General features: G+C 48.3%; 7 protein-coding genes across 7 annotated transcripts; 3 read left to right on the plus strand and 4 right to left on the minus strand.

The window, feature by feature from the left end:
* Positions 1 to 332: 332 nt before the first annotated feature.
* FTJAE_6496 (cyclopropane-fatty-acyl-phospholipid synthase) lies at positions 333 to 2,028 on the plus strand (the record flags this gene model as incomplete). Its single annotated transcript, XM_037353114.1, has 4 exons — positions 333 to 446; positions 514 to 1,637; positions 1,682 to 1,790; positions 1,843 to 2,028. 4 exons carry the CDS (start codon positions 333 to 335, stop codon positions 2,026 to 2,028), a joined length of 1,533 nt encoding a protein of 510 aa, XP_037206407.1.
* Positions 2,029 to 2,317: 289 nt separating this feature from the next.
* FTJAE_6497 (serum paraoxonase arylesterase 2) lies at positions 2,318 to 4,513 on the minus strand (the record flags this gene model as incomplete). The annotated part of the gene is made up of 2 exons (XM_037353115.1): positions 2,318 to 2,946; positions 3,301 to 4,513. 2 exons carry the CDS (start codon positions 4,511 to 4,513, stop codon positions 2,318 to 2,320), a joined length of 1,842 nt encoding a protein of 613 aa, XP_037206408.1.
* A 1,199-nt stretch (positions 4,514 to 5,712) lies between these two features.
* On the minus strand, positions 5,713 to 6,096 carry FTJAE_6498 (uncharacterized protein; the record flags this gene model as incomplete). The annotated part of the gene is made up of 1 exon (XM_037353116.1): positions 5,713 to 6,096. One exon carries the CDS (start codon positions 6,094 to 6,096, stop codon positions 5,713 to 5,715), a length of 384 nt encoding a protein of 127 aa, XP_037206409.1.
* Positions 6,097 to 7,020: 924 nt separating this feature from the next.
* FTJAE_6499 (monooxygenase) lies at positions 7,021 to 8,598 on the plus strand (the record flags this gene model as incomplete). Its single annotated transcript, XM_037353117.1, has 1 exon — positions 7,021 to 8,598. One exon carries the CDS (start codon positions 7,021 to 7,023, stop codon positions 8,596 to 8,598), a length of 1,578 nt encoding a protein of 525 aa, XP_037206410.1.
* Positions 8,599 to 9,800: 1,202 nt separating this feature from the next.
* On the plus strand, positions 9,801 to 10,716 carry FTJAE_6500 (major allergen Asp f 2; the record flags this gene model as incomplete). The annotated part of the gene is made up of 2 exons (XM_037353119.1): positions 9,801 to 10,209; positions 10,259 to 10,716. The coding sequence occupies 2 exons, from the start codon at positions 9,801 to 9,803 to the stop codon at positions 10,714 to 10,716; spliced, it is 867 nt and encodes a 288-aa protein (XP_037206411.1).
* A 642-nt stretch (positions 10,717 to 11,358) lies between these two features.
* FTJAE_6501 (uncharacterized protein) lies at positions 11,359 to 14,968 on the minus strand (the record flags this gene model as incomplete). The annotated part of the gene is made up of 9 exons (XM_037353120.1): positions 11,359 to 11,549; positions 11,611 to 11,902; positions 11,961 to 12,136; positions 12,527 to 13,008; positions 13,336 to 13,478; positions 13,531 to 13,867; positions 13,919 to 14,082; positions 14,134 to 14,476; positions 14,529 to 14,968. 9 exons carry the CDS (start codon positions 14,966 to 14,968, stop codon positions 11,359 to 11,361), a joined length of 2,568 nt encoding a protein of 855 aa, XP_037206412.1.
* Positions 14,969 to 15,721: 753 nt separating this feature from the next.
* On the minus strand, positions 15,722 to 17,440 carry FTJAE_6502 (multiple epidermal growth factor-like domain protein; the record flags this gene model as incomplete). Its single annotated transcript, XM_037353121.1, has 1 exon — positions 15,722 to 17,440. One exon carries the CDS (start codon positions 17,438 to 17,440, stop codon positions 15,722 to 15,724), a length of 1,719 nt encoding a protein of 572 aa, XP_037206413.1.
* Positions 17,441 to 23,523: the final 6,083 nt, after the last annotated feature.

Raw genomic sequence — 23,523 nt, forward strand, 5'->3', positions numbered from 1 at the left:
AAATTAGGCTACAGAATAACCCCGATAGGCACCAGAATACACTGCATGCCGCAGCGGCATCCAATTACGCGTCCCAATTTCATGATAACCCTCTTCATCTCGGTTACATTCTCCTTCTCCTATCGCTTTTGGGCAGGGATGCACGGCCTGTGAGGCCCGGATGCAGCGGGGCCTCACATCATTTTTGGAGGTGGTTTGATGTATCAGCTCAGTATGCCGTGCGATTAAAAGGGTTGCTTTGACCGCTCAATCTCGTGTTTATCATTTCATCCATCTCACCTTTCTCTTTCTTTGTCCCTTTGACACATCTATGGGCGACAGAGTCGGTGACCATGGCCCTGAAGCAGAATGGCCTCAATGGAGGTGCTCATTTGAGCAGCGACATTGACTTTATCGCAACTCCCAAAGCGCCCGCTGACGTACTCTCTACCGGCAAGAATCCTGGCGTTCCTTTGACCAACGCAAGTCTCGTCGCATTTGTATCATGTCACATCTGCTAATCGCTGCGAATAGTCTCCCGCTATCAAGAACGCTCCGCTCCCCGCCGACGGCCCCGGATACGAACAATGGTCCAACATCTTCCTCGGCGTCGCTCTCTACGGCGTTCCCCAATGGCTATCATGGAAACTCGGCGGCGGCCTCAAACTTGCACTTTTTCTCGCCATCTTCACCACGGTCCCTGTGCTCGTCGTCATTTGGACCTTCATGTCTAAATTGAGCCCGCGAATCAACGATAAAGTCCATCTTCCCGGCCGACCGATCGAGTTCTACCTCACCTTCAAAACCGACCAGCTCCGCGCGCGATATACAGGCCGTCATAAAGTCCCCATGAGTAAATTCTTCGAGCTTTATTTCACAGGCCAAGTCGATCTCAACGCCGACGCCCTTGAGGTACTTGAGTATCGCCATGATTGGGCGACGTTTAATTTCACCAGCGAGACATTTAACTATATTTTATTCACTTTCTTCCCCGATGTTATCCTTCATTTGCGCTCGCAGGATGAAGAGCAAGTCCGCACCAATTACGATAGCGGAAATGATCATTACGCTTGGTTCCTCGGTCCACGAATGATCTACACCACCGGTATCATCTCACACCCCGATCGCGAAGAAACGCTTGAAGAAATGCAAGACAACAAACTCGCCATCGTCTGCCAGAAAATCAACATCCAGCCCGGCGACCGCGTCCTCGACATTGGCTGCGGCTGGGGAACCCTAGCGAAATTCGCAAGCTTGAACTACGGCGCGCACGTCACGGGTGTGACTCTCGCAAGAAATCAGGTAGAGTGGGGAAACGACGGTTTGAGAAAAGCAGGCGTTAGCGAGGAGCAGAGTAGACTATTGTGCTGTGATTATCGCGATATTCCGGAGCAAAAGTTTGACAAGATCACACAGCTTGAGATGGCGGAGCATGTCGGCGTGAGGCGGCTGACGGGGTTCTTTCGGCAGTGCTATGACTTGCTGGAGGATGATGGGGCGATGTACGTGCAGATGTCGGGATTCCGAAAGGCGTGGCAGTACGAGGATTTTATTTGGGGCTTGTTTCTGAACAAGTATATCTTCCCTGGCGCTGATGCGTCTACGCCCTTGGCCTTTTACGTTGGATGTCTTGAAAGTGCTGGATTCGAGGTCAAGAGGTAAGTTACTCGACCCTATTGGAGGTATTCACTAACTTTGTTAGTGTTGATACTGTCGGTATTCATTATTCCGGCACTCTCTGGCGATGGTACAGGAACTGGCTTGGAAACGCCGAAAAGGTCAAAGCCAAATATGGCGTTCGATGGTTCCGAGTATGTATCTCCACCAATCTAATTCATAACGAAATAGCTGACTTGAGAGCAGATCTGGGAGATTTTCCTGGCTTATTCCACCATCGGATCCCGTCAAGGCTCCGCTACTTGTTTCCAGATCGTGGTGGTCAAGAACCTCAACTCAACACAGAGAATCAACGGTGTTTACTCTCAGTATGGTCTGCATGGTGCCTTGGAGGCGGCTCGAGCGGCCGGAAAGGCTGTTCTGCCTAAGTGATGGGACTCGGTTGGGGGAAGTGAGATTGTGTTGCATGAAAACACTGGCAGATGCGTTCCAGTTGATAGTTGAGTGCATATTTTGAGCATGGTTTTGGCGGTGTAACTTTAGGTTTTGTCATTCAATATGACGCCAGGTAACGAGGTCTGGGTAGTTCGACAGTGTTTATCTTGATTTTACAATCTTTTCATGAGTCAACCGTGCACATATGATAGTACACAATGCCCGACAAGCTGGGAGAAGCCGAGACAAAGCGAGAAAGGTAGCATACAATACAGTCTTCTAGTCGTTAGTTGATAGCAGCATAGAGACCAACGACTCCTCCACCCCCGATAAGAACAGCCCTTACGAGATTCAGCCATCGAAACCTTTCCAACAAACCACGAATCTTCTCATCTTCCTCTGCCGTAGACTCCCTGTCAGTCTGTTCCTGGGGACCGCTTAGATCTGTAAACTCAAAACCTTCACCGGTTCCCTTGACAGACTCCCAAGCACTTCTATCCAGCGACGTGTCTTCCTCAGCGGCTTTCTCACTTCTAGCTCCACCAAGTCTATTATTCTCCTTGATCAGAGCGAAGTTTGTCGGAATCATGAGTTGAGTAAATGGCGCGATGCTAAATGCTAGAGCCGCAGCGGTTAAGAATGTATTGGCTTTGACAGTGTTTGTTGAGAAAGCGTAGAGAGGGCCGGTGCTTAGGGAGTTGCTAGAAGATGCAGAGTACATAAAGCCGATAGTTGATAGCAGTGAGGCAGATGGGAAGACATGTGACCCCCGACTGAACAGCCATCGGATAGAGGGTAGAGATCGAGAGGCAGGCTGAGATTGAAGCTCGGGGACGTCGAAGAATGTCAGGGTTGCGATACCACCTGACGCCATCAAGGCTGCGGAGATGGAGATGATTTCAGCTGTCGACATGTCTGTGAAAATAGTAAATTAATTGGTATTTTGTGAAATTTGGAATTGGCAGGGTCATCCTAAGCATTTGGATTTATATCTATTCTACGAGATTATGGATGACGTAATGTGCATTTGGCCATGACGCTTGTGTATATGTCGGCCTTTGACAAGTTTCCGTGACCCGTGACGATTGTCCGACTTCCAAATCAGATAATGACTTCAGAGAGTATTTGGTTTATCAGAGCTAGCCCAAGAATTTCTACTAGGTCATCGTACATCGCCACCCCAATATGTTCGCCATCATAGATCGACCTTGACAGCAACTATATGCTGTGAATAGAACCCAGTGACAAACAACCAACCCTTCTTCTTACCCCCCTCAAGCTTTGGATCAATTCCAATCAACACAGCCGTAGCTGCAGATCTCACTCTCTTTCCATCATCTTCAAACAGGAGCTTGTTCTCCCACTTTCCACTCTTTCGCTGAGCGAGCCATACCACTACTGGCTCAGTGGCAGTCTCAATACCAATGGTGTGTGCTAGCTCGCAGGCTTTTGAGAGGCCAGCCGAGACATAACCGCTGCTGTCGTTGTCTCCACTTGCATATGGATCGCTGTAGTAGAAGGGGTTGTCCACGGCTGTGTCGAAGGGGATTGTCTCGAGGACTTGAATGGTATGGTCGGGCTTGACGGTGGTTATGTGGATGTCTCCGCTGGCTGCACTGCCGATGGCGATTTCGTTGGGAGTTCTTCCGTGGCCGAGACCGTTATTGTTATGCAGGCCGGTCAGAGCGACGGAAGCACTGAATCCAGCTGTTGAGTCCTTGGTGTCGGTATCGGTGATTTCAATATAAATTGTGTTTGACCATTTCGCGCCATAGTACATATCCTCAACCTGTCGCATGAGACCCTCGCGATAATGATGATCGTTGGTGACATAAAAGCTTGTCGGCGACAGACCAACAATGTCGTTTGGAGTCTGGATCAAAGAATGGCTGATCGAACGGACATACTTGACTGTCGAATATCCAATGCGATGATGAAAGATCTCAATCTGGGAAGCAGCTTTGTTTCCGCCAAACTCATCCTTCTTCCCATCGACAACATGCTGAAGGTACTCAGGGTTCGGAACATGATTCACAGCAAAAATATAAACACTATCCTTATCCTTAGGATCAGCAATAACATCAATACCATGCGTAATAAACGGTCCCTCAAAGCCCTCAAACTCCAATCTTTTCGACTTGAACGTCTTGGGGTCTATGATGTGGATAGACCCACGCGACTTGCTAGCCGTGAGGGGATCATGCAGAACGCCCAGACCAGGAAACCACGAGAACCGCGGTGCGTACGAGTCTTCACAAGCTGTGTACAACAACCCAGAGTGAAGATGCACGTCCTCACAGACAATTGTATCGTCAATGGTTATAAAATCTGCATCGGAGACGATAGTAGACGACGGAGTGCGGAAGAAGCCGAGAACGGTTGTGACGCGATTAACAGGGCGCGCGAGAAAAACACCAAGGCCTATGGTGATGGCCGATAGAACCAAGGCTTTTGGACCGACTGTAGAAGACTTTGAAGCCATTTTGAAATTGTTTGATGGAAAGAAGAGTAATTAGTCTTCCCCGGTTTCATGAGGGCGATCTTCATGATAAATGAGGGGGACGTGGAAACAGCTAGACTTTTTGCCGAGGTCCGAATTTGAGGTTAGATCGTCAACTGAAAACCAAGACTTGACTCGTTTAGGTTGAGAAAAAGTATCGTGATTGGTATTGGGCATGCGATATACGAAGGATTGGAGTTAGCGATGCATATAAGCTGCCCATAGGTGGAGTTGCAGATTTAGGTAAGCTGACGTTTTAATAATGGACAGGGATTTTGCGAGACCTGTTGTCGTAAACACTGGGGAATCATTGGTTATGGATAGTAGGAGATTGTAAAATCCTGACTTTGGGGGACATATAGAGCGGAAAAGCTGTTCCGTCGTGACGTGCGCTGGTGATGAATGGAACTCGACCCCGCGAATCCTTTGCGGCACGGCGATCGATTATAGTGGCTTAGGATAGTTGATTGGGCCGACCGGAATTATCAGATGTCCATAAATATCGTTCGGGATTTGGGAGATTGTCCGAAGCTGAGCAATGGAGCTGACTTGAAAATGCTTTCGCAGAGGCTAGACTGATCCGATTTTTGATACTGGGGAGATACAATCTGACCAAGATAACAAAGAGCCAAGGCTTGCTCTTCCTAGTCAGCTGTGTCATCCTGCACCATGCAGAGGGAGTCGATCGAAAGATACCGCAGGCCCAGATCTCTAGTGACAAGGATAGCTTCTTGGAATTTGGTGGACAACTCTGACAATTCGATGCCATGAATTTTGGACGCTAGGGTAGCTGTGGTGGTTTTGAGTAGGTAAGCCTTCCCACAGCAACGGCTTAATGCGGCGTACGGCTCGATTTCGCCTGGGCTCATGTAAAGAGTTGGTGCTCCGGAGCCAACTCCTCGCCATCAGAATGGGACAATGAATGGCTCTCTATGCATTCTCTCATCCAATTCACTACTGTAGCCATGCAGCCCACAGACAGGAAGTTCTCGCGGACGTGAAGAGAAGTGCCTATCGCGGGAAGGTCTTTGTCTGGTTTGTCTATAAGGCGCATCTTCTTTAGTCATATGTGGTCTCAAATGTGACTGTTTCGCTACATGCGTACCCTGAAGTGTGTAAAGCTCTAATCCAAAGTCCGGAAGACCTAACTTCATCCCTCTATCGCGGGTATTCGGCATCTGCTACCAGAAAGCTCCAGTGTCCAGCTTGTCATAAACGAACAGCAGACGGAGCGACATGGAGCCATCTATGGAGCCATCAATATAGACCAGTGCACCGGCATAATTAAACAATTCCTCATTATAGTGGAGGTGATAGAGTGCGCTGATCACTAGGCGACAAGCCAGACACTCATCCTGCGCTTCCGCTGCTCCGGGGTAGTTGAAACAGACGTGCTTTCCAAGCTTGAGAACGTCCTTCAAGTGACCCTCTCGCATGGAAAAGTGCCCTGGTTGACGGCCGGGTTTGATGATAGAAGATGCCTGGGGGATATGCTTAGGGTCCAAGTCATAGCAGGTCTGGCAATTTGCAGATGATGACTCGTAGGCTTCCTGTATATAGGGCATGTTGATGCTGGGTTCTCTGCAACATTTTCAGTTGAGACTTGTGGCTAAGAGCTTAAATCAACAGAAAGAACTTGGTCAGATAGGATAGTTAGGTGATGAAGAGAGCAGGAATTAGCCTCGCCGATATAAATATTCAGGACTAGGTAATCAGATGCATGCCATATGTTTTCCAGCATGGAAGAACTGAGCCAAAGATTGCCCTATCTGGCGCTGGGGCTGAGGTGTCGGCCGGTGATACCGTAGTAAATAAGCAACTGAACACACTTCAGCTAGCCATCCGTATGCGCCAATCAGCCCTTCCCCCTTATTTGCCGGCATCATTAGGCCCGAGGCTATTAGACATATCGGAACTGCCGGCACCTCGCGCACTATGGAATCATAATTGCAATGATACCCGATAAGCTGTAAAGAGACTTGAGGCCCGGTGGCTACATGGCTATACTTATAAGGGCTAAAAGATATAGAGCTCTTAGTCTCGACCCTCACGTGGTCAAGAGGTCAATCGAGAATTACTAAGCTATCGATAGTAGACTATTGCACAATAAACTTCGAGATTGACGTCAAACGTTACAGTCCTGGGCTATACCGTTTGTGACATAATTCGTGATATGGCGTGCTCAACGGTTCCATACTGGGGTCTTATCGACCTGTCAACGGCCGGGAAACGCACACAATAGAGCAAGAGTATTAGGTTTACCGTTCAAACGGAGATAAGAAAGTAAAAAACGGACGGGATGTTGCGATAGTGGTAACACTTAATGGATGTCCCGGATGAACCCGTGTGGATGAGGTGGTCTTGAGCGGTTTTATATTCAGCGCTGGAACCCAAACGACTGATTTAAACTGCTCCAAACTACCAAAAATCCAGTTACTATTATTAGCCGACTGCCTTTCTATAGTGGTAGTCTCAGCGATACTGTAACCATGAGTCCTTTCCTCAACGGTGATCGATCACCTTCTCCCGAAGAGTCCACCAAGTTCGGCCCCGACATCAAAGTCGCAGTGATCGGCGCCGGAGTCAGCGGAATCTGCGCAGCAGCATATCTCCTCAAAGAAGGCGCCGATGTCACTGTATTCGAGCGCTCCGGCGTCACATCCGGAGTATGGCACTACGACCCCAGAGCAGCGACTACGGATTACCCTAGCGAGAAGCCATCTGCCGGCGACTATGTGACTTCATTCCCAGGACAATTCTCATTGAGCCGAAACAAGAACGGAAGCACTGCTCATCCCCTCGAGAGTAAAGACAGGAACGATCTCGACGTTGCATTTTCTCCTCCTGGGCCCGCTTATTTCGGTCTGAGGAATAACGTCCCTACAAGTCTGCTCTACAGTAATCTTGGTCCTTGGCCAAAGGGAACAGAAGATATCACTGGTCATGAAAATATCCAGAGTTATCTCCAGGGTCTTAGCAAGAAATTCGGCGTCGACGATGCAACTGTCTTTCATACGCGTGTTGAGGATGTAAAGAAGAGCGACGATGAAACCCACTGGGATGTTCGAACGATAACCCTCCTCAAAGGGAATGGCGAGCCTAGAATCATCGAACGCAATTGGAAATTCGACGCTGTCGTGGTAGCAACAGGTCATTATAACCTACCTCGCATTCCGGATACCCATGGTCTCACTGAATGGAAAGCTCACTTCGGCGATGATGTTATCCACACGAAGCAATATCGTCGTCCGGAGCAGTTTGAAGGAAAGACTGTTTTAGTCATTGGTGGCGGTGCCTCTGCGTATGATGTTTGCCGTGAGACTAGTGAGACGGCGAAGAGGGTTATTCAGAGTACTAGAGGCGGAGACTTTGATCTACCGCCTTCGATGTTTCCTGGGAGCGTTGAGCATGTTGGAGAGATTGAGAAGTTTGTGTTGGAAAAAGATGAAAGTGGAGGAGTGAAGAGTCGAGTTGTTCTGGGTAATGGAGAGATTCTCGACGATGTTGATGCTGTTGTTTTGGCAACGGGCTATCTAACATCTTATCCCTTCCTGGCACAGTATCATCGCGATGATATATCCGCCAACAACGCAACACGAGATATCCTCATAACCTCCGAGGGAAACATGGTGCATAACCTCCACAAAGACATATTCTACACCGAAGATCCAACCCTCTCCTTCATCGGCGTACCATACTATACCGCGACTTTCTCTCTGTTCGACTTCCAAGCACAAGTTCTCGCTCGCGTACTCACTGGAAAAACACCTCTACCTGATATTCAGTCTCTGCGACGGGAATACGACCAGCGCGTTGCTAGCAAGGGACGTGGGAGGAAGTTTCACAGTTTGGCGGGAGATGGTGAAGAGATCGCGTATGTGAGGGATTTACTGGACTGGGCGAATTCTAGTCTTGTAAGTGATGAGATTGAACCACTGGTTGGGCATTCGAAGGAGTGGTTGGATACGTATAATGAGCAGAGGGAGAAGAGGAAGTTGTTGAGGGTCGCGAAGGGTGCTGAGCCAGAGGGGTTATGGGCGCGGCCTAGTGATCTGGAGAAGGCATAGTGCAGTGTAAAGTCGGTATTTCATGCAGTCTCAATCAGTCAGTTTTACATAGAGAAAGAAGATCACTTCAGGATATATAAGAGGTCATCGTGAAATATGTGTAGTGAGTTCGACTTTGTAATAATTTTGTCTGGCCAATGGCTCGATTGATTTCAAGCGATGAGACAGCTAAATGAGCCGTGCACGATTCGATATAAGAAATAGATAGCTAAAATCTTGACTGAAATTTTCGTACAAGAGTTATTGCATGTTTACTTGACTACAAACTGTCATGCGGTTACCGAGATTGAACCCTTGTATTGTCGGCCAAGTATCTTTCATTTGCCCGGAGATGCAATCTTTAAACAAAATAACGCTTGTTTGTCCCAATCCGTCCAGTCTTTCATCTAGTCTTTCGTCTCAACTCCGAACCTAGCCTTGATGAGGACCTCTTTGGAGGTCTGGAAGCCCCTAGGTTTAGCCAATAGTGGGACACCAACCACGATGCCGTCTACCAATTCAGTCCAGCTGGCCGAAACTTGTTAATAAACTAGCAGCAGCGTATAGAATCACAAATAATATCAAGCCGTGCAGGAACTCATCGGGGAACGCGAGCCGGACCTCAGTAAAATGCCTCACCATGCATGCAAACGATCTCACCGATCACGCGCCATTAGGTCAAGTATCGAATAATCCGTGGGGGACAAGAGCGCAGAGATTTAAGCATAGCTGACCAACAAGGTTGCAGCGGCGGGTTAAGCATATTATTTACCTTAATCGAGAATAAGCGTTGGGTCCTGTTAGTGCCAAGATACCTTGATAGTTACCGCGCAGTGGGAACAAGAACCCTGATAGACATGTCATCACAGAAAACACCGAGACTAGCACTAAGTCTAACAGATTCTGATTTGCTGGTTGTTTACATATGACGCCACTGCAGAATCTCTTGATGGACTCTGTTTGCTAATGCATCGACCGGTTCAACCGTCAAACCTTGTATGAGCCCCCACGATAGACACCGAGACAAGGGTCTGAAGGATTTTCAGCAGTTAGTGGCTGGTTCTACCCAGAACCTGGGAACCAGGATGCTACGATGGACGGCAAAAGAGCTGTATAAATACCATCCAATACCTCCTGCATAACACTTGTCTCCTCAGCCTCTCAGCCTCATCTCAACCGCCAATCCCAGAGCTACTCCTCTCCATCCACACTCAACCGTCAAGATGATGTTCAAGACCACCGCCGTAGCCCTCCTCCTCGGAGCCGCCACCGCCACTCCCATCTTCGGCCGCGCAGAGACCAGCACCACAAAGTCTGCTGCTCAGACCACCGCTACCAACAGCGTGTACGACTGGTCTGAGGGCTGGGCCAAGGACTATCCCATCCACCAGTCCTGCAACGCGACACTGCGTCGCCAGCTGGTCAATGCTCTGGATGAGACTGTTCAGCTAGCTCAGCACGCAAAGGATCATCTCCTCCGATGGGGAAATGAGTCTGAGTTTAAGCAGAAGTACTTTGGTAATGGATCTACTGCTACGCCTATTGGTTGGTACGATCGTGTTATCAACGCCAACAAGGCGGGTATGCTGTTCCGTTGCGATGACCCTGACAAGAACTGCGCTACCCAGGATAGTAAGTTTAAATCATAGCCCGAGCATGAGTATGCGACTAACAATTATAGAATGGGCTGGCCACTGGCGAGGTAGCAACGCCACCACCGAGACCGTCATCTGCCCCCTCTCCTTCGAGATCCGCCGCAGTCTCGACTCCGTCTGCGGTCTCGGATACACCGTCGCCCAATCCAAGCTCAACACCTTCTGGGCCACTGATCTCCTCCACCGCGTCCTCCACGTCCCCACCATCAGCGAGGGTATCGTCGACCACTTCGCCGAGGACTACGCTGAAGCCGTGGAACTGGCCAAGACCGACCCTTCCAAGAGCGTCATTGACAGTGATGCCCTTCAGTACTTCGCCATTGACGTTTACGCCTACGACATTGCTGCTCCTGGTGTGGGATGCACTGGTGAGGCTGAGGAGAAGGAGACTCCTACTAAGGCGGAGTCTGCTAAGCCTAGTGCTACTAAGGAGGCCCCTAAGGAGTGCCACACTCACAGTGACGGTGTCGTCCACTGCTCTTAAGGGAGTGTGAACTGGTTTTCGATTCTCAAGACCCTTTTCCGTTGATTGTCGATTGAGTTGAGACCTTAATTGGTATCGCTTTGACGACAAGCCGCTATGGATATCAGAACTTTCTGCTTGTGGCATCTGGCAACTAATATCGACCGCTGGACTCAAAGGGTTCAATGGGTACAAGTAGATACTGGAATATTAGAAATGTTTCACATAGATCGCACAACAGGTAACAAAACATAATGATAATTAGTACAACACATGATCGCTTCGGACATTGACCTTAAGTGCATGCTTTCTATTTCGCTTCTGAAGAAACGATAAGTTTCAACACTTTCTGTCACTTGGAACTGAAACCCATTTGTTCTACTTATATTTCCTAGTCTGTCTCATGCTGGCTCATAGACTTTATCCCACTTGTACGAGTACACGAGGTTAGTTAGCTTTTACTCTTTCTATAAAAAGAGGGGTTGTTTGTAGGTTTTAAATTTTCCGTACTAACTCACTTTATATGAGAAAAAAAAGTTAGTCTCAACACAATTACGATACCTAGTAGGGTTTTATGAGGCGTCAAAGTTGAGATACGTAGTCTATGGTCTCCTTGTACTGAATCAATATACGAATAAAACATATCCCATGAACCAAAGTTTTTCATCGAGCCTTGTTTCCTGATCTGACTAAACACCACTTGCAAAAGGGCAGTTCGAAGGGCTCATCGCCCAACTCTACCTTGTTATCGTCAGATGTTTCGCCGACTGGCGTCAGCTCTGGCTTCAGATCTTGCTGTTTAATCAGTTTGAAGCCCTTACGAAGCAAAGGTCTAACCCTGTCCGGCAGCACATCTTTCTAGGAAGTTAGCAACTGTTGATATTGGAATTAGAATCCTTGAACAGCTGCACTTACAGGTCTTGGTGTCGATCAAGCAATTCATTATGTCTCTGATCTCGTCGGAGTCAACAGAGTAGACCTCCGACATGCGCTGCCGCCAATAACTATTGACGAATATCTCCAGAGACCTTGGAGATGATTGCATGCCGACCATGTATGCTATGAACTCTTCCATTAAAGCTTCTAAGAGCACGGCGTTTTCTTGTTCTCGCTTGTCACTTCTGATTTTCTGCCACCTTTCTGGGTCGCATTTCATCAGCACATTAAAGTTGTTTGATGATATATCTGGCCTATAGACGACAGCGAACTATACTCGGGATCAGTAAATAGCATCATACAACCACTATCTCTGCTCTGAAACTTACATCACAACAAGTATGTGTCATTTCTAAAGCCTCGAAAGTCAAAAATCGGATAACTTCGATGCACCAGTCTGATATGCGTGAATCACTTGATTCGGTATCTTGAATCGCGATGTGGAAGAAATCGCATAGGGCCGCTGGTACTGGTTTATTGTATTCCTTGACGTATGATTCCAACGCTGTTGTCAGTGGTGTGCACCCCCTGCCCGAGGGCATACACCAGCAACAGCACTTATCAAGTACCGGAGCCCCAAGGGTGTCCTTTGTTTTTCCAGGGTAAAATCCTCTAACTCCGGAAGGAGAACGGGAGAAATATCCCGCCAGATAATGCCAACCAGTAGCCTGAACATTAAGCCCGAGATTAAAGAGATCTGTTGGCGTCTGATCCATTATTCTTTGGCTTTCTAGCCAATCTATACCATCTATGCGTATCCTATATTTGCCTCTAAGCCAAGTGGGCTCATGGGAACGATACTTTGTCATAGCCGGTAAGAGTCCAAATTTATTGGGCGTTGACAAATTCGTAAACCCATTTTTGAAAAGAATAGGATAGTGATAAATTGTTGTACCGTAGAAGTGATAGATTGTTGAATAGTCGGATGGAACTCTGAGTGCGGGCGGAATGATGATGCCAGAATTATTAAGGCATGAACAAAGGTAGCTTGCTTGGTCGTCTGGGATATCAGAGGTAAGTACCAGATCTTGGCCAACAACCTGCTGTTGTTGCGCCAGAGAAAGCAAATCTGATCTTCTTCTAGCCAGGTTCGAAGCAATGACATCCATACATCGTTCAGAAGCGTCGCGGAAGATGAGTTTTGTTGTAAATCCGTAGTTCACGGGACATCCAGCTTTCAATAGCAGATCCACAGATTCTATAAAATCCGCATCGACACCTGCTTGAAGATCATATTCATCCACAACGTCAACAGCCTTGGTCTGCAGAAGTCTGCTTAGGCCCTCGGGCCAACACAAACAGAGTCGAACAGTCGTAGCTCCGTATAAACTCTCTGTTACCGCCTCAGGAGACTTAGCAATGGCTACTTCAAGCATGCTAATAGATTCTTGAAATATTGCCTGGAAAACAGGGTGAAATTCGGAAGCTATAAAGCCTATAATATATTTATTGACTGGAGAAGGGACCTAGGTTCTTCGAGTAGGACTTACCATACTCGCTTCCATTCAGTAAAAGCCAAAGGTTTCTAAGTCGATACCCTTTGAGGCACATGAAAAATATAATGCTCGTTAAATCTATTGTTTGAAAAAACCGAGCCCAATATCTCTTCTGTAATAAAAATAATGGGACCCACACATCTCCTCTATCGTATAATAAAGAAATTAGCTTTTTGTTTATTCACAAGCCTGAGGACTCTTGGCTTACGTTGTTCCATTTTCATCGCCAGCAGTACTAGCAAGTGTTTCTATCAGTCTCCTCGCCGATAAAATAAGTGATTCAACAGTAAATTGAGCGAGTTTTTTGCGCATAAATCCGTCAAGTAGGGAAAGTGTTTTCTCATATACTAGCTGTGAATTGGTCAGACTAGGCGGATGATTAGGAATCTTCCATACGACTGACCAGAGCGTGAGTCCTTCCATCTTCATCTTGGTCGTATGGAGAGGTCTGCCTGTCTCTATAGAGAGAGAGAATCGTACGCTCAGCTTCTGTAAATCTCAATGAGATCTCGTTTGCTGTGACCCCTTTCGATCGTCCTACTATCTGTTTGTAGAGCTCCTGCGTCACATCATAGACTGGACTGCGAGATCTTGGAACAATGCTTCTATATCGGATAGATATCCCAGGAGTTGCTGTCCCGAGAGAATACTCGATGCATGCGAGAAAGAGTCTCGAAGAAATAGCCCCGAGCTTGAATGGAAACTGTGCCCTGGCGATTCTTTTCGTCGGCTGGTCGATTCTGAAAAATCTGCAGCTACGTGCATGTTGACCAGGACTATGTTGTTCATACTCAAACGTAGCATGCCAGAAGCGATAGGACAATGTTGAATATTCTTGCTGCCGCTCGCAGGTACAGCCAAGGGGGTTGGCAGTGAGCTGCTTTGGATCCCTTTTTCTTGCAAGAGGGGTAGCTTGCCTCGATCCCGTGTTCTGAATATACATGTTATCCACACCCTGTGATGATTCTGTTAGCGTTGCCATAAGACCCCGTGTGATATGACTAACCAGAGTTGATTGCATCAATTCGTTCTGAAAGTTGTTCTGTCTTTTGAGTTCATCGAAAGCTTCCATAAGACGTTGGTTCATATATTCTTGGTGGCGTCGATCGATGGACATAAGAGAGCCAATGTCAGTGCTGATCAGCCTCAGCTGTCCGCCAATCTCTTGTCGGAATCCTTCCGCAAATAGATGAGCCTGAGATATCTCACTCTTCAAATCCTTGTAGTAAGCTGACATGCTGTTGTCTAGGCGTTGAAGTTGGTCATAGAGCTTGGCCACGTTTGCGTCTTGGTCTTTGAAGGCATTCCCAAGGACATCAACATTAGCGTGGATTCCGACTGCGACGTCCCTAAGCGTTTGTTTAGCATCATACTTAAGTAGGAGAAGGGATAGGTAAATACAGTGACGTGATATCCAAGCAGAGAGTCAGATTTTGCAGCAATCCCTTCAATGACTGGCAAAGTGACTTCAGTTTCCCTTCACGAAAGGGATATAGCAGCGCGAGTCTGGCATTATCCATCCTTCTCAGCACATTGTGCTCTGGGCTGTGTGTACCACGGAGCTTGAGTGAGAATTGTTGGAATTCACGAAGCTTTTCTTCACTCTCGGCCAAGCATCGACGGATAGCTGGTGTTCCAGAAGATCTTTCTTCAACCTTTGGTAAGATATCCTTCAGGGAATACAGGATTGATATGACGCTTTGAACGTCGCTGAGACTTTCCTGTATGTCTTGATCTTGACTTTTGAAAGATTGAAGGTAAGAAATGAGGCCTTGGCAGACCTGTATACCCAACGAAATGATGCCGACCGCGCTCCCCGCGACGGAAAGCGGATCGGACATGCCGCAAGGTGGATGTGTGCAGAACAGTCCTGCAACAAGAGACAAGTTATATGATGTAGCAAAGAGGCAAAAGACGTGTTAAACTTCGAAAGAATCGGGCTGCCTGCACAGATGTGAGATTGGTAAAGGAACAAGAATTCTCAACCCCGCTTCCGGTGCTTGCGAATTTCAGCCGTGAGGCAGAATGAGGCAACCGCATAAGTTCAATTCTTATCCAACCATTTCCTGTGACACAGACTCAGCCTTTGTAATTTCATGCATGATTGCGTAGCGAGGCAGAACCAACTGCGCCGAATTACACCGCCTTTCTTTCGGGTGTTCCGGTGTCTAATCCCGAGGGTTTCCAAGAGCAACAGACGAATTGATGATACACAAACGTGATTGCTTGTCTCGCGCGATGGGTTGATAAACATGACCTAGCTTCTTCAAGGCTAAACCCCAATTGCGTATGGTGTAAGCTGACCAGTAATCTCATTGGCTGAGTGATCAATCTTCAAATCGGCCATGATAGAAAGAGTAGAGTCATTGAAGCAAAGGTAAAAGATTTGATCCGCAATGTCCTTGATTTAAGTATTATCCACTATGAAGTAAAGTATATAAGGAGTGTAAAGAAAATGTCCATCGAAGTAAACGTGCTATGTCCAAGCCAAAGCCAAAGCCAAAGGCAATCTCATAAGATCATCAGAGCCTCTTCCAGCCTGTCCTCCACCAAGCAAACTATCCCCCTCAATCTCTCCCCCGATTCAACACCTTTTAGTAGCCGCCCTTCTTGCAGACGCCCTTGTGCTGGTCCCAGTACCAGCCCTGCTTGCAGCTGCAAGTCTTGGACTTCTTGTCAAAGACCTGGTCGTGCTTCTTGCAGACGCAGCCGCCGTACTTGTACTCGGCGTCCTTGCCGCAGTCGTAGGCGCACTTGTGTCCGTCCCAGCTCAGGTCCTTGGGGCACTTGCAGGACTTGCTCCAGCGGTCGTAGTACTGGCCCTTGGGGCACGAGCACTTGCCGTACTGCTCGATCTGTCCCTTGGGGCAGACGCACTTGCCGTAGGCCTCGACCTTGCCCTCGGGGCACTCACACTTCTTGTGCCACTTGTTATAGACCTTGCCGGCGGGGCAGACACACTTTCCGTGCTCGTATGTCTGGCCTTGAGGGCACTGGGGGATACACTTGCCGTACTCGAACTTGAAGCCGTCCTTGCAGACACACTTGCCGTACTTCTCAACCTGATTGTCGGGGCAGACACACTTTCCGTACTTCAGAACCTTGCCGGAGGGACACTCGCACTTCTTGGTGTGCTTGTTGTAGGTCTGGCCCTTGGGACACTCGGGAACACACTTGCCGTACTCAAACTTGAAGCCATCCTTGCAAACACACTTGCCGTACTTCTCGACCTGGTTCTCGGGGCAGACACACTTGCCGTACTCAAAGATCTTTCCCTTGGGGCAGACGCACTTCCACTGGTCCTTGTCGAAGTACTGACCGTTGGAGCACTTGGGAATACACTTGCCGTACTTCCACTCAGTTCCCTTGGGGCACTCACACTGGTTGGAGTGAGGGTTGTAGCTCTGGCCCTTGGGGCAGTCCTTGATGCACTTTCCGTACTTCCAAGAGGTTCCCTTGGGGCATTCGCACTTGTGAGACCACTTGTTGTACTCCTGTCCCTTGGGGCAGACGGGCACGCACTGGCCATACTTCCACTCAGTGCCCTTGTTGCATTCGCACTTGTCCTTGTGCTGGTTATAATACTGTCCCTTGGGGCAGTCCTTGATGCACTTTCCGTACTTCCAGGATGTTCCCTCGGGGCACTCGCACTGCTTGGTCTTCCAGTTGTAGGATTGTCCTGCGGGGCAGTCCTTCACGCATTTGCCGTACTTCCAAGATGTGCCAGCGGGACATTCGCATTTGCCGGAGTGCTGGTTGTAGGACTGTCCCTCAGGGCACTTAGGAATGCATTTGCCGTACTTCCACTCAGTTCCCTTGGGGCAAACACACTTGCCTTGGTCCTTGTCGTAAGACTGACCCTCGGGACACTTGGGGATACATTTGCCATACTTCCACTCGGTGCCCTTGGGGCAGACGCACTTGTCTTGGTCCTTATCATAGGACTGACCATAGGGGCACTTGGGGATGCACTTTCCGTACTTCCACTCAGTGCCATAGGGACACTCGCACTTCTTGGAGTGAGGGTTGTAGACCTGAGGCTTGGGGCAAGTAGGCTTGTTAGGCACACACTTGCCATACTGCCAGGTGGTGTCCTTGGGGCAGACACACTTCTTGCCGTCCCAGGTGAGCTGCTTGTCGTTGCAGACACACTTGCCGTAGACTTCCTTGGCGTCATGGCCACAGTCCCAGCGCTGGACGAGAGCGTCAGAGTCATCCCGAGCCTCAAGACCGAAGTCGTTGTCGGCATCGGGGAGAGCCTTGACCGAGACGGCCAGGGCGAAAAGATTGATGAGGAGGTACTTGATATGCATGATAGGCAACTGCAGGCCTTTCAGCAACGAAAGTGGTTGGGGTGAAAAACGAAAGAAGAGGAGCGAGTGAAGGAGGAGGTCAGTCGAGTTGAGAAACTGGTGCCTTTCTGACTTGAGAGTGAAGAGACAGAAACAGATTTGGTGAGGATATCTTGAGGTTTAAGTAGGAGATGTCTGGCTGCAGATGCAATACGAGATCCTGATGCTCAGGTGCCCATCCTTGGTCAAGATGATCCCAGCATCCAGATAGGAAGTCAGCTCATGCTACTTTGGGAAGCATGATGCTCCAAGGCAATAGTTCCAAAGCTAAATTCTCTCTTAGACCGGAATCCTCCTCTCGCAGTGTGACATACATGCCAATTCCAGCCTCAACTGTGGATGCCAGCTGTCGGTCGGGTCCAGGGGGGTTGCATATACCACGCCCGAGGAACAGGGAAGACGGACACAGCAGGACAGGGGCATGAAAAGGTTGGGCTGGAGACAAACCATGACAGCACGGGACATAGAATAGGCCCAACATTATGCTTACTTTTTGCAACGTGAAGGCAGAGCCGGCTCTAAGCCGGACAAGATTTGATAGCGATAGCTCAGTCGAGGCTAGTGTTCTGTGCCGTGATTGATCCAGATTTAGTGACTTGTGCCGCGATTTCTAATTCTGTCCCGTCTGCGCGTCTTCGAACGGTAGACCAGGCTCCAGTGACATGCTAGATAATCTCCGTGATTCGACGGTCAGCTGAATCCATCACATAACGGAGAGCGACGAGCCGAAATGGGCCACCAAGGTCTGGTCTGGTGTTCCCATAGATAGTAGCACAGCATATACAAGTGAGTGTAACGATTTAGTAATGACAGCTGTGACGCACACAAGGCGTTTTCCTTTTTCTTTTGCACGCCCGGGGCGGATGCGCTGGCTGCATCACACACCGATTTGAGGAATACGAGGTCTTGCAGGTTGCAGATGGTGTTGAAGCTGCACCATCTCGTTGGATGAGAGGCTCAAGTTGGGGCCATTTTCCCCCGCGCAAAACAACCAAGGCTAAAAGAGGTTGACCGTAAGGCTGGCTAATGCAGGTTGAGGGGCATTATTTGGTCTCACATACGGACAACTCACCAGGGGAAGGGGAAATAAACACGATCAAGAGGTGAGGTTGGGTGAGACAAGCATGGATCCCTGTCTAGGTCTCGGAGCCGCGATCTAGGACTTATTTTCTTCCCGTGTTTCGTTTGCCAACGGAGCTGAGTCTTGGTATTTTCAGCACAGACAAGCGTATGCGCACGGAGGTACATAGATCCGGGATCTCAATCAATTGGAGCCAAGCCGATCTTGTTGCAATACGAGGCCCCGGAAAAAGGGGGGGACATTTTCAGCATACGAAGAGTGCATTGATTGGTAGACAGAGCAGCCACGCACGGGTGAAACAGAATAGCAGCTGTTGGTAAATATAGCCCCAGCTGCAGCCACAGAGGAAACATGTCATTGCTGCGAGGGGTTGGCACCAGTCAGAGAAAAGCATGCAACCACATTTTTCTTGTTGTTGGTGGTCCACCTAAAGAGGGGGAATATCGACCGACTGTTCCGTCTCCGACAACCGATGGAGGGTGAGGGGGCCTTGGATGTAACTTTTCATTCAAGAAGCATCAGAAGATGGTGGAAATAACGGGGTATCATGATATGCAAGGGATGTTTGCTATGCTCTGTCGATCTTGTTCTTCTTCCTCTCAGGCCTTGATCAGATCACTCGCTTCTTCTCGCTTCATCAACCCCGCCCGAGGTTCCGATGCAAGAACATCGTGTCGCTTCAATAGTGGCCGTGGCCCGCCAACTCACGCGAATTACAGTTCAAGTCCTAAACAGGGGGACCCCTGTTCCCCAAAAGCTTAGGGCCATAAGCTCGATCGCGGGGACAGTCTTGGCCTGATTTTAGCTCGCTCTTGATCATGATTTCCAGACCGCGAAACGCGCATCTCATTGGCACACGGGAGATTCTATTCTTGCCAACGTGCATAACTCCTTGACTAATACTCTCTCGGTTAGAACCGTTGAGATCGTTTTTCTCTCTCGGGTATTTTTAACTTCAGTAGTCTGTGTTTATGACGGCGATGGTTTAACTCGATTACACTCATGATAAGATATGCCAAGGTTGGGTGAGCAGATTTCTATTGAATAATCGTGACGTTTCAGGTCGGTCCAGCTGCGGGGCAGAAACGAAATCCTGGTTCACGTTGCATGTTCAATCGTCTTGGCTGGCCCAAATCTCACCTGCAGCTCTAGCATCAGGAGAGAAGAAAAAACGCCCATCAATAAATTTATCACGGCACGAGGAATAGAGTTTTCCGCCGCTTATTTGCGGGGAATGGCTGATCGAACCTGGGAAAAACTATCCGCCCGTTGTGACGATCCAGGGCGCCATCACTTTCAATTGGTCCCCCCAGAACACGAGAGCCTGGCCCCCCGATTACTTGTCTCCTTTTTCCCCTGTAATTATTTGGCGTTAACGAGGTTTTGTTAATGTTTGGTAACTTTATTTAACGCCTGCAGACAATAGTTGTTCTGCCACAACTGGAGAATCCTTGGCTATACAGGTCAGCTGATGACGGCCACTGTGAGTTGTTTTTTTAACGGCTGATTTCTGGCTGAACTTCTAATCCATGTAGAGCTCAAAGGATGATGCATGTTTATTTGGGTCCGAGCGAGCCTTGTTTGCTGCAATGTCATGTTTATCACTGTCAGGAATGGTAATCGACTTTTTCAGCTCAGCGTTGCTTTTTTCACATGATGTTCTGTTTTTATCACGGCACTATCAGATCATTAACTGGCATCTACTGTTTACCCGCCGCCATCCATAATACCTCCCAGAGTAATCACACACAAATCCATACTCGCAAAAAACGCCTGATCTGCAGTCAGACTCTCTCAACGTATTGCCTGAAATCGACACGACCCACGTGCAGTAAGCATCTCACGGCATTGTCCAATGACTGCGTTGCCCTAACGTAAGCCCATCCGAGCTACTCCTCCAGCAGAATTATATCCATGCCGTCATTATACCCCCCGACATCCGATGCATTACAGCACTGCATACCCTTAGTAGATGTATTTTTCACCGTCCTTTCTGCATGCTGACCCAAGTCTTACAACATTGGGTAGCTGAGAAAGCCACCAGAAGTGCAGATTCACCGGATGGGATGGGAGAAAAAGTGTTGTGTCACATCGGGTAAGCAAGCCTCCAATACTCTATCCTGTCGGGCCTCAAGTGTCATTGACTTGAGGCTGGCGATTTAGGGTATTGAGCGATGCCCCGAGATTTTGTCTGGTAGGTTTGCTTGAGAGCCTTGCGGCTTGGAGTCTGGCGATACGAGGCTCGGGAGTTTCCCCTACGTGTTCTGTCTAATGGGATTTTCCTTGAACGATAACTCTTTGCCAAGTTGCATCTCGTATAATCTTCGTGATCGTGACGCCCAGGTTACACCGAACTGACACGGTAGATGGCACAAAGTCCATCTTCGTCTGTACCATTTTTCTACGGTGAAAAACGTGGACGATTAATTGAAATTCGTGCCTTGCATGCTGGTCGCAACATGCCCAAAGGAAGTCCGCCACCAATCCAGTCCCTCACCAGTCGTAACCAATGCACTTCATCCCAAGCTGCTCCTCAAAAGTCCATTTTGTAACTCGATCAAGACGTCGTCACTTTACGCACTGATCAGCATTCCAGTAGAAGCGCGTTCCTGATTTCTTGACTAGCGTGCCTGCGCCTCAGACATGACTGGCGACGGCGCCAAACCCTCTAGCCACGTTCTGACTGTCTCTCATCAATGGCGTAGGACTTTCAACGGTTCCCGCATTCCAGTCGTCCCAGGTATCGGGTCAGCGGCGGGGAATACGAGGCCAAATCGAGGAGGTGATTGCCGGATGGAGGGGATTTAAACCTTTGGCTTGGGTAAAATTTCACCTTCTGGGATGTCTTGTGATCATAGTCCTAGAGTTTAATTCTTGAAAGTTTCGGGCAAGGTAACTGCCGTTGGACTGGTTATTATGGAGGTTTGCGGGCGGAGATGGCTTCGCTTGTGATTTCTCCGCTTGCTGACGGGACTTGACCCAATTTCAACAAAAGTCGCTCCTTGGCAGATTTGGAAGTGAAATTTTCTACGGGATATCATTTTCCCAACTTCGGCAGCTTTGAGTTGCCCTCGGCATTACTTGTTGGGTGAAAATTGTCTGAATTCGTGACTGAGGCTGTCTGTGAGCATCTCTAAGTACCCAATGTAGACTTGACCTCGTGGCTGGCTTTTATACCGACATCCCCTTCCGCTAGCTATTGTAAGGCCAGTTTTTGCAATTATATTAAATTCTTGTTCATCAATCTGGGTCGAAGTGGCTTCCCTAAAGCCCAACATCTCTTGCTTATGCCCAAAGCAAACAGGTTGGTCTCCAGCGGCCGTCATCTTACAGACATCTTGAAGGCCACCAATATCTAACAACTTATTTCGCTTCAATCTTTGATCCAGGTCCAGTATTTATTTTTTCCATCCATATCCGTTCTGTTCATACTGCCTCTCATCTTCTTGAGCAGTCCAGAATGCGGCCAAAGTCCATTTCCCCATTAACTTCAATAACATGCACGCCACTCATATCTGCAGAATCTAAGTGGACCGCGTCAGATTCTCCGGATCTGTGCCTCATCTATAGGGTGACAGCTACGTAAGTTGGTGTCGTGTATACATATACCAAGGGCGTAGAGACGGGAGACGGGCTGCCTCCCAATGCACGTATGATTTGCAGCATGTAAAGGCTTCTCTTTGCTTTTTGTACGTTGGAATGGTGTTGAACTGGCAGGCAGCCATCAGGGAATCTTCAATGATTCCCCGATTTGTTATGAGACAGACAAGCTGCATGAGACTATAGACAGTGTGAAGCAACTTCTTATTGACGCCAGAACTCTATATCTCTTGTCAAAGCTTTTTGGCTCTACTCCCAGAACAATAGACATACAGAATACCCTACCGAGAGAAATTCGAGGCTTGCAGTATACTGATAACGGCGTAACATCGAGACCAGTTCTTATCTCTGATATTATGCTGTGACACCCCACGCCATATCCTCGCATATGTACTGATAGTCCTACCCAAAAAGTAAGCTTAATTGAACAATCCCACCTTGCGACATTCATCCATCGATGGCGCCATCTGAAGTACTGTGATAGACACATGGGCCGCGCGTCAAAGATGGAGTGCAAATCGTTTTGACTAGCAGGATCTCGCATATGCAGTAGGCTTCGATCTTTGCGCATGGCACCCTTTTATGGTGTGTTCGAGAAGGCTTCTGTGCTTCAGTAGTTGAAACGGACTTGCATGCATGGATTGTAACCGTACTGCGTTGGAGGATGCAGAGGGCGTTGATGGCGACATTTGAGCTGAGATAACGCCATAGGGGTCCAGAGGTTATTGGAACGTGGTTGATTGACAAGTTAGACCAATCATCTGAGAGAGCGACGATCCGAAACGCCCATTTTTGTCTTTTGATACTCGCTTCGTCGTTTACCAAGTATAAGTATCAGCACCGAAAAAAGCCAAGTCAGCTGAATGGGGTTCAGAGGGAAATCAGGATTGTTCACTGTAACTCTTCCATATCGGGAATGAGGATATATTCAAGATAAGTCATTAAGATCGCTGTAGGAGATATGAAAGTCTTAATTTGCAAGAATTGAAGGACTATGCTTTTGCTGAGCTGACTTGATGATCTCTATGATGGTGTTGCGAGTTGTGAGACTGTGTTGTGGCTGTGTTATCGTGGCGGTGATCGTGTAAGCCACAGGAGAGACAGAACTCCTCGTCTGGTCATCATCAATCAACCTCCAAGACAGTCTCACGTCATGCGGGGTAAAAGCCATCGAAGTCAGATTCATTCACAGCGATGAAGAACATGTCACAGACTCTCTTTTGTTCACACGTCAATTGCTATATGTATACGTGATTCAATCACTATGTACAAAGAATAAGTTTTACGTGGGATCAAGTAATGATCCATCATTCCATCCACGCAAAGATCAGAAACTCAACCATCCATCTCACACAGTCTCAAC

This window comes from Fusarium tjaetaba (assembly GCF_013396195.1).
Source record: "Fusarium tjaetaba strain NRRL 66243 chromosome Unknown NRRL66243_c0000126, whole genome shotgun sequence".
Taxonomy (NCBI): domain Eukaryota; kingdom Fungi; phylum Ascomycota; class Sordariomycetes; order Hypocreales; family Nectriaceae; genus Fusarium; species Fusarium tjaetaba.